Source organism: Lactuca serriola, chromosome 1 (genome assembly GCF_051521515.1).
Source record: "Lactuca serriola cultivar US96UC23 chromosome 1, Lser_US96UC23_V15, whole genome shotgun sequence".
Taxonomy (NCBI): domain Eukaryota; kingdom Viridiplantae; phylum Streptophyta; class Magnoliopsida; order Asterales; family Asteraceae; genus Lactuca; species Lactuca serriola.
In genome coordinates this window covers 111,792,102-111,803,021 of record NC_136408.1, presented here as the reverse complement: position 1 = coordinate 111,803,021, position 10,920 = coordinate 111,792,102, and the positions used below count along the sequence as shown (strand labels likewise).

The 10,920-nt window shown below is 39.5% G+C and overlaps 1 protein-coding gene across 1 annotated transcript; it reads left to right on the top strand.

Moving 5' to 3' along the window:
* Window positions 1–2,630: 2,630 nt before the first annotated feature.
* Window positions 2,631–3,968, top strand: LOC145060186 (uncharacterized). The gene is made up of 2 exons (XM_079007898.1): window positions 2,631–3,005; window positions 3,129–3,968. Exons 1-2 carry the CDS (start codon window positions 2,631–2,633, stop codon window positions 3,966–3,968), a joined length of 1,215 nt encoding a protein of 404 aa, XP_078864024.1.
* Window positions 3,969–10,920: the final 6,952 nt, after the last annotated feature.

The window sequence follows — 10,920 nt, the reverse complement described above, 5'->3', positions numbered from 1 at the left end:
CAACACAGCAGCGTTTGCACGGGTGGAATTTTCGTCGCGCGGGTACCCGCGCAACTGCCCAGTTTTGGGCATTTTGGTCATTTGGCTCACCATAACTCTTGGGGGGGTCAGATCTAGAGGCACATTGACGATTTTTCACCATTGGAGACTTGCAAGAGGCGATTTTGGGAGCTAGAAACCATTTCTTTTCATCTTTCCAAATCTTAGGTAGTTTCTTTATGCAATTAGATTATTGTTCTTGTTACTTTGTTGCCATGACTGGCTAATAGTCTTATTTGGTTGACTTTGGTTGAAAACCAATGAATGTTTGTGGGTTTTGAAGGATTTATGTTGATTATCAATTTATTCCATGTTTATGATTCTAGTTTGCAATTCTTATGCTTATTTGATGCTTTGATCATGAGCTTAGTAATTGAATGAGCAATTGTTGATTTGTTTCTTTGATTTTGCATTGGATCATTGAATTTATCTAGAACAAAAGCTTTATGATGGTAGAAATCATCTCTAGCTTATGAATCATAACTCCTTTATGGATGTGTAAGCATTTGACATCCTCTAGGAATTGGGGATTCCTTCATTCTTAAGGCTAATTGATTTCTTGGGATCCATTGCTTCAATTAACCCTTGATCTTAATTAAGAAGGTGTGTTGTGGGCTTCCCCAACCTTCATGATTGCTATAACCAATTTGAGATGAAGGATAAGCTTTGTATTAGATCCTAATGATAAACACATAATGTTAATTGTGTTGAATTGCCATAGTTAACCAATTATTCCCAACATTTGAGCATCTCATCAACTTGCTTAATTGCAAGATTTTTAATTATTCAAGTTTTTTTTTTTAGTTTTCAAGGAATCAAACACCCCTCCCCCTTTTTTTAGTCTAATTGTAGTTAATTAGTTTAATTACACTAGTTCTTTTGGATTGCATTGGTGATTGAATACAACCATTTTCCCGAGGATCGATACCCCTTTTTACCATTATATTAAATTTTATTTGCAAACAAATGGTGTAATTTGCTTGGTGGACTTGACATCCCATCAAGTTTTGGCGCCGTTGCCGGGGAAATTGGTTATTGTTATTTGATTGTTTATGCCTGGGTCTACAAGAACCGGTGAACTACTCTACAATCCGGAAATTGAAAAAGAAGCAAAAAGATTGAAAAAGTTAGCCAAACAAGCAAAGAAAAAGCAACTCGTTCAAGCTTATTGCTCTTCTCCACTAATCAACATAGAAGATCAAGTTCATACTTCAAGTGATACCGACACCGAGCCGAATTCTCCAATTGTTGGTCAATCCTTTGAAGACATTCCTTTTGAAAACTACATAGCCATGAATCACACTCCACCTCAAAATCCCAACCCAAACCCAAATAATCAAGATGCTAATACCCCACCCCATCAACCAAGACAACAACCACAAGAACCTCTCATTGATATGCCACCTTGGAATCAAGCCCCTCCTCAAAACCAACCCAATTATCAACCACCAACACAACCACAAAACCAACACTTCCACCAAAACAACCAACCTCAAAACAATGCTTTTCAAGTTCAACAAGTACATTACCCAAATCAACTCAATTACCAACACCCTCCAATGTACCAAAACCCAATGTATCCACCACAACAACTCCCTTATCACCAATACGCTAACTACCAGCCTTATCCACCACAAATGAACCACCAATACCCACCCTACCAACAATATCCCAATTACATGCAACAATATCCCAATCACCCCAACCCACCCAATCCCCCTCAAGAGTTGACACTTAGACAAATGATGGAGACGGATGTTACTCACACACCTCTTGGTATTGTTTATCCCGCAAACCGCCGGGGAATTGAATTGAAGTCAAGTTTCATACATCAACTTTCCAAGTTCCATGGTTTGGATAGAGAAGATCCTCAAAGGCATTTGAAGTCCTTTCACATTATATGTGTTAGCATGTTGCCCGAAAATGTGACATTGGATGATTTCAAGCTAATCACCTTCCCACTCACCTTGGAAGATAGAGCTAGAGAATGGTTATTCAACTTGCCATCGGGATCTATTCACACATGGGAAGAGTTACTCAAGGACTTCAATAACAAGTTCTATCCTACCTCCCGGATATCAAGTCAAAGAAGTGACATTTTAGGGATTTGTCAAGGGGAGAATGAGACTTTTCATGATTTTTGGGAGCGATTCAACAACTTGTGTACAAGTTGCCCTCAACACAACATTCCCAAACAACTACTTCTTCAACAATTTTATGAGGGAATGAATGACAAGGATCGAAGGATGATTGATGTTTCAAGTGGTGGTGACATCTTCAACAAAACCCCTCAAGAGATAAGATCACTTTTTGGAACCAGTTCTCAAAATCAAAGGAACTTTAGGACTAGAAATGACATGAAGAGAAATTCTACACAAATGGTTGGTGAAATTAACAACACTCAACACTTGGAATCAAAGCTCTTGGATTTGACTAATATGCTAAGTCAAATGGTGGTGGGAAGTGGTCAACAATTGATGGTGTGTGGCATTTGTGCAATGACGGGGCATTATACGGATAAGTGTCCCTCACTTAGTAACGAACCGGAAGATGTGAATGCAATGGGAGGATATCAAGGTCAACCAAGACCCATGGGATTTCAAAATAATTTCAACCCAAATTGGAGGAACAACCCACACAATCCATATCCACCAAAGCAAAACCCACCAAATATTTTGATGAGACCTCAACACCCACAATACCCCTCTCAAAAACCTCCATATCCACAACCTTCTTTTCACCCTCCAACCAACCAACAACCTCCACAACAAGGCCAATCAAGTGGTAACCATCAAATGAGCCTTCAAGAACTTGTTACTTCTCTTGCTCAAAGTCAAACCCAATTTCAACAAGAAACCAAGAACATTTTCTCCAACATTCAAGCACAAATTGGAGACTTGGCCACCGCTCTCAACAAGATGGAACAAAGGGGTAAACTTCCATCTCAAACCGAGAAGAACCCCAATGTGAGTGCAATAACTTTGTGAAGTGGGAAAACACTTGGAGAAAGTAACCCTAAGAGAGTCTCAAGAGAAGACGAATATGAAGTTATTATATTGGAACTTTCGAAAGTTGTAACTCCTGCAAAGGAACCGGTTGTGCCAAACATTGATCAACCCGACTCTTCCAGCAAGAATGTCAAGCAATTGGTTATACCACCACCATTCTCATCCCGTTTGGCTTCATCGAAGAAAAAAGAGGATGAAAAGGAATTTCTTGAAACCTTCCATAAAGTCCAAATCAACATTCCCTTATTGGATGCAATCAAGCAAATACCACGCTATACCAAATTCCTTAAGGATTTATGCACCAATAAGAGGACATTTAAGGTGAATGAAAAGATTCAAGTCAATGCAAATGTGTCCGCAGTTATCCAAAAGAAGTTACCACCCAAATGCAAGGACCCAGGAATGTTTGCTATTCCATGCACAATTGGTGATTTACATGTTGAAAGTGCAATGATAGATCTTGGAGCTTCAATAAATGTGATGCCCTACTCGGTTTTTCAATCTCTCAGTGTTGGACCTTTGGAAGAAACCGGAGTGATAATTCAATTAGCGGACAAGTCAAGTGTATTTCCAAGAGGCGTGTTAGAAGATGTACTAGTGCAAGTCAATCAACTAGTATTTTCTGCGGACTTCTATGTCATTGACCTTGAAGAGAAGACTCCGTCCAAGTCATCTATGATTCTCCTTGGAAGACCCTTCATGAATACCGCTCACACGATTATTGATGTTCATAATGGGAAGATCGCCATGCAGTTCGATGGCGAGACCATTCACGTCAACATCTTTGAAGCCATGAGGTATCCTAGCAATATTTCTCCATTGTATCGGGTCGATGTGATTGAACCAATCACCCAACAACTATTCGAGTTATCATATGGAGACATTTTGAAGATGGTGCTCAACTTGAGTCTTGATTGTTAAAGTTTGAAGAAAACATTGGATATGTATGTTGGAATAGTGTCTAAGGCTGCAACTATATTAGGCAAGCATTTGACCCGGTTGTGCATGGTCCTTTTGGGTTGCCTTCACCATAGCAACTTGATAGGATGATTTATTACAAGAGAGTAAATATTATTAATATATTATGAAAATAATATAATGAATAATATATTTGTTATTTGATTAGTATAATTCATAGAATTAATTAGAATTAATTTGGTGACTTAAAGAGATTAATTAAATAAAGGGGTATAAACTGTCAATTGTTTGATAGTTAAGCTTTAGACTGTAAATCCATTTGGATATGGTATGGACGAATTCTAAGAGTTTTAGGATAGCTAAAATCGTCCATATAGATATCTAAGGAATGGATTTGGATAGCCTTAAGAGAAGATTATCCAATTAGGGTTTAGGTTGTAACCCTTAAGGAGTCTACAAGTATAAATAGAACCCATGGCGTAAGGAAATCGGCACCTCTCCTAAAGCAAGAGAACCCTGGCCGATTTCCTCCCCTCTCCTCTCTCCTAAATCATCTTCCTTGCTATTGGTGTTTGTAAGCCATTAGAGGAGTGACATTTGTGACTCTAGAAGCTCCAAGACCTCAAGATCAACAAGGAACTCAAAGGTATGATTCTAGATCTGTTTCAATGTTGTTATTTAACCTAATTAGTCATTAGAAGACTCGGATTCAAAGCATGTTTATTAGAAAACCTAGATCCAAGCATTAGGGTTTTGCATGCGCACATAGGAAAGTTCTTATGGCTAAAACCCATCAGTGGTATCAGAGCCTAGCTTGGTTTTCTTTAAATTGTTGCTTGATCAACTGAAACAAACCTGCAAAATTCGATTTTTAGGTTTCTAAGTCATGGACTCGGCGAGTTCCAAGGTGGACTCGGCGAGTCCCCTTGTGCACTCGGCGAGTCCAGGCGTCAGAAATGGCCAGATTCGGGATTTTTTCATAATTATCTTATGGAAACTTACCTTAATCATAATAGATCAATCTAAATCCGATTTTTTGATATATATGACTATTATCTTGATCTAGTTAAAGGTATTTATCAACTAATAAAATATTTAATTTCCTTATATGATAATTAATTAATTATTTTATTTATTTTGGTAATTATCTTTCAAAGAAATCTTGAATAAAATCAAATATAGATAATTAGGATATTGATTGTTAATTGGAATTATTTGTTATTTGATCCTTCATGTTTTAAATGTTTGAAACTTACCCACAAGTTTTGAAATTTATTTTGTGATTAAAAGTTTTAATTTAGACAACTTAAATTTCAAACCCTAGATTTTAAAAGTTTTAAAATACAACCCTATACTAATATGATATTACTAGATTAATATATATATATATATATATATATATATATATATATATATATATATAACTAAATGCTAGTCTTACCGTTAGTAGGCCTCATTCACGAAGCCGATCTATAAGGTGGGTATAAGGTTGCGGCCTATAAAATGGCGCTTAATGGGTGTACACTCACACCCACCGCTTGCTTGATTGGTGGAGGGTCGTTAGCCGAACGGGTAGGATAGGGCAACCTCATCCTCTCATTAAAAGTATAATAAGAAATATAAAGTAACTACACATATTTTAAAATTTCCCAATCCTAGTAACTTTAAGAAAAGTGAATTGATGCAATCCCATGAAATTACACTTTGCACCTTGCTAAGAAGTTAGTGGAGCGTGTGTGGTTTACCGGCACACTAATTGGTTCTAAGCGAAGGTGGCAAAGGGTGATTCATTGTTTATCATAGTTCGATGGAGCGTGTGTGGTTTACCGGCACATCGAATAGGTGATCGTTACAATGAAGGCACCATGTGAATTTGCATGGTAATTCACACCCGCTTTGTGATCCTCGGCATCCCAGTCACAAACAAGAGGGGCATATCGAGATTTAAACATGCCATTGAATAGTTTCAATGAATCTCATCCGAACCTAGGAATTCTCAAAAACACTTAGGACTAATAGTTTAAGTTTTGTGATGGAGAATTAGTGAATCGTCATTCACTTACCTTCAATTTATTTTCATGTTAGATTACGGCATCCCTTTTCTAGTATGTAAATGTTATTGTTGGATCCTAGCCCTAATTTTTCTTATTGGGTGATAATTAGGGATTCTTATTCTAATCTATCTTTGTCCTTTCTAATTGTAGATGTCGAACGCAAACAACGCTGCTGCTAGTTCTTTCACGTTGATGAGCCTTTGCCAAAAGGTCACCTTCGATGGAACGAACTTTAGCGAATGGATAAGATACATTCGCACCATTGCTCGTTATGAGGATAAGGAGTATGTCCTCGATGAGAAGCTCGAGAAAATCAACCCCGAAGTTGCTACTCCCGCCGAAATCACCGCCTTTGAAACTCATGAGCGAGATGCAACGAAGGTACATTGCATCATGATCGCTACCATGAACTCCGAATTCCAAAAGTCCTACGAGGACATGTACCCGTACGAGATGCACCAAGACTTATTGGAGAGATACCATCAAAACGCGAGACAAGAGCGTTATGAGATTTTCACTAACATGATTTCCGCTAAGATGGGTCATGGAGAATCTCTTACCGTGCACCTACAAAAGATGCAAAGGTATGTCGACCGCCTTCGCAAGTTAAATGTTGACTTCGGTGAAGACTTGGCGATCGATATGATGCTTCACTCTTTGCCTCCGATGTACAACCAATTTAGGATGACCTACCACATGAACAAAGAAGAGGTCACCCTAAGCAAACTCCAAGGTCTCTTGAGGGTCGCTGAGAGCAACTTCAAGGACAAGTCTGTTGCACCTACTCCCAATCCGCCCGCTAATCCTGTCTTGGCTATTGGTCAAGGAAAGGGAAAGAATAGGAAAGCTTCATCGAAGAACTATCGCAAGGTGAAAGCCCGAGATGGTGCCTCTTCTAGTGGGACCAAAGTTGATCCCGCTAAGCCCTGCTCTAACCCAAAGGAGGCAGAGTGCCACCACTGCCACAAGATAGGACATTGGAAGAGAAGCTGCCCAGATTACCTGCAAGCAATCAAAGAAGGAAAGATCAAGCCATCTTTCGTAGGTATATACACAATCAAATCTAATGATTCTAATCATGCTATTTCTTGGGTTCTTCATACCGGTTGTGGTTATCACATTTGTTCTAATGTGCAAGGACTAAGAAGAAGTAGGGATGTGGAGCAAGGAAGGATAAATCTAATCATGGGGAACAGAAGATCGTCGCCTGTGACCAAGATTGGAGTGTATTCTTTAGTTCTTAGGAATAGTTTGGTTTTAGATTTGAACAATTGTTGCTATTCGCCAGAAATGGCTAGAAACATCATTTCATTTCATGGTTTATATAGACAAGGATTTAGATTTTCTTTTAATAATGAGAATGGTTCTATTTTGGCTTATCTAAATGGTGTCTTTTACTTTGAAGTTATACCATGTAATGGAATATATGAAACCGTTATGATTGTTGATAACTTAGGAAATGATGTTTTGAATATTGATTCTTCCACTAGTATGGATAAAGCATCCTTGTGGCATTGTCGTCTTGGACATGTCAACAAGAAACGCATAGCCCAACTCCAAAAGGATGGAGTGTTGGATTCATTCGACCTTAGGGAAGATGACACATGCGAGTCTTGTTTGCTTGGAAAGATGACTAAGTCACCCTTCATGAGTACATGTGAAAGGGGCGAGGGTCTATTGGACCTAATACATACCGATGTATGTGGACCGTTTAGATCAACCACGAAGGATGGGAACCGCTTCTATGTGACTTTTACCGATGACTATAGTAGATATGGGTATTTCTATTTAATCAAGCAAAAGTCAGACACCTTTGAAAAGTTCAAAGAGTTCAAGAATGAAGTGGAGAATCAATTGGGCAGGAAAATCAAGATGCTTCGATCCGATCGAGGACGAGAGTACCTAAGTCTTGAATTCCACGATTATCTCAAGGAGTGTGAAATAGTTTCACAATTGACGCCTCCTAGGACACCGCAGTTAAATGGTGTGGCAGAAAGGCGTAATCGAACCTTATTGGATATGGTTCGCTCTATGATGAGTCGTGCTTCACTACCTATCTCTTTTTGGGGGTATGCCTTAGAGACTGCCGCCCATATCCTTAACCGAGTCCCTACTAAGAAGGTTACCAAAACACCTCACGAGATGTGGACAGGGAAACCTCCCTCGTTGGCACATATCAAGGTTTGGGGTTGCGAGGCTTTCGTAAGACGAGATACTCACGACAAGCTTGAACCTCGAAGTGAGCGATGTATTTTCATCGGCTACCCGCAGACATCCTTTGGATATCTCTTCTATAGACCGAAGGACAATGTTGTCTTCGTTGCGAGGAGAGGAGTTTTCCGAGAGCGAGAACTCATGAGCCAAGGAGACAGTGGGAGGCAAATCGAACTTGAAGAGATTCAAGAGTCGATAGATGAAGGAACCTCTGCTGCTGGCATTCAACATGAGGAGGAAACTCCGGTTGAACCGATTGACGAATCCTTACCTCTTAGACGTTCCGATAGAGTTAGAGTTCATCCCCAGTTTTATGGCTTTCATATTACTACCAAAGGGGACACGTATATTAGTGATGGTACACTAGTAAACCTTGATGAACCTAATAGCTATAAGGAAGCCATGGCAGGCCCGGAGTCTGTAAAGTGGAAAGAGGCAATGGATAGCGAGATCCAATCCATGTATGATAACCAAGTTTGGAATTTGGTTGATTACGTGCCCGGACGTAAGACCGTTGGGTGCAAATGGATCTTCAAGAAGAAGACCGACATGGATGGAAACGTACACACATATAAAGCGCGATTGGTCGCGAAGGGCTTTACTCAAACTCCCGGAGTTGACTATGATGAGACCTTCTCGCCAGTTGCGAAGATTAAATCTATTAGAGTGATGCTAGCAATTGCCGCATTTCATGATTATGAGATTTGGCAAATGGATGTCAAGACCGCTTTCCTTAATGGAAAGTTGGCTGAGGATGTTTACATGGCTCAGCCAGAGGGGTTTGTGGATCCGAAGCATCCGAATAGAGTGTGTAAGCTTGAGAAGTCCATTTATGGACTTAAGCAAGCGTCTCGCAGATGGAATCTCTGCTTCGATGATAAAGTCAAATATTTTGGATTTGTACGAAGCGAAGACGAATCTTGTGTATATGTCAAAGCCAGTGGGAGTATAGTAAGCTTCCTCGTTCTATATGTCGATGACATATTACTCATAGGAAACGACATCCCGACTCTGCAGGAGGTTAAGTCCTGGCTCGGGAAGTGCTTCGCTATGAAGGACCTCGGAGAGGCTTCTTACATTTTGGGAATAAGGATAGTAAGAGAAAGAAGTAAGAGACTAATTGGACTTAGTCAAAATACTTACTTAGAGAAGGTACTAAAACGTTTTAGTATGGAAAACTCAAAGAAGGGAGAACTACCGATACAAAGTAATGCCAAATTGAGTAAGACTCAAAGTCCGAGTACCGAAGCTGAGATAGCAGAAATGAGCCGAGTACCATACGCTTCCGCAGTTGGCTCAATCATGTACGCTATGACTTGTACTCGCCCTGATGTAGCCTTCGCTTTGAGCATGGTTAGCAGATATCAGGGGAATCCTGGCAAGGCACATTGGATTGCGGTGAAAAACATCCTTAAGTACCTTTGGAGGACGAAGGAATGGTTCTTAGTCCTCGGAGGGAGTGATGACTTGAAGGTGCGAGGGTATAGTGACGCCAGTTTTCAGACCGACAGGGACAACTACCGTTCGCAGTCGGGCTGGGTCTTTACCCTAAATGGAGGAGCAGTGACATGGAAGAGTTCCAAGCAGGAAACCGTAGCTGATTCAACGTGCGAATCAGAGTACATTACAGCGAGCGAAGCGTCGAAGGAGGCGATATGGCTAAAGAACTTCATCGGTGATCTTGGAGTTGTACCTGCCATAAAGGAGCCAATGGAGATTTTCTGTGATAACGAAGGTGCGGTTGCCTTGACCAAGGAACCGAGGGATCATGGTAGATCAAGACATATCGACAGAAAGTATCACTTCATTAGACATCGTGTAGAAGAAGGACAACTCGTAGTAAAGAGGATATCATCAGAAGATAACCCAGCAGATCCGCTTACGAAGGGACTGAGTAGGGTTAAGCACTTGCAGCATGCTAGGAGTATTGGGCTGAAGGATGATATTAGCATAGATTAGATAGTATTAGAAACGTGTAATAGATAAATGTAATTGACATTTGATGATTAAATAAAGGAGTTTTATTTATGAGTAATGTTACTATCTTATGTTAATTGTTTAACTATTGTTTCATTTTGCATGTTTTGACTTCCAGAATAATTAAGATTATTAAGAATAATAGAAATTGTTCAAATGGTCCACAATCGTTCATATGTTGGGAGTAGATATGAATGAAGATTGTCATGAATTGGTGTGTAGAATGTCTAAATGGTGTTAGACATAGCAAAGGATTGCTGCAACGTTCATGAGTGCTTATGAACTAGTTTTGAGCATTGGAATAAACCCGTGCTTGCTGGAATCACCTTATGGAATACGATATAAAAGGTGGTCGCAAGACGATAATATCATATAGTCTTAAAACCTAGATATATGGTTTGTTATTTGTTAATTGATTGTACATTGATAATACGAAAACGCATCAGTAACTTGGTGTTATAAAATGTATTGTTGTGTATAGTTGGTTAATGAATAAGTAAATGCATATAAGTCGAAGTTTATCTGTAACTTTTATCTAAGAAGGTAAAAGTGATATCTCGGCCGCTCGATGATTTGATTTGACTTATGTGCCGGGCCCGGTCAGAACTGAATTGATGTGTTCGATTAAGTTCTATGTCAAATAAATCAGAGATCGAGAAACCTAAATGCTTGACTAACCATTCCATAGGATTGTCAGCATGATATCTAAC

What these genes read in the sequence shown, in the direction of transcription:
- LOC145060186 (XM_079007898.1), top strand. Translation starts at nt 2,631, where the DNA reads ATGGGATTTCAAAATAATTTCAACCCAAATTGGAGGAACAACCCACAC. An exon ending in AAACCGAGAAGAACCCCAAT is followed by an intron (nt 3,006 to 3,128) that starts GTGAGTGCAATA and finishes ACTCCTGCAAAG; the next exon opens with GAACCGGTTGTGCCAAACAT.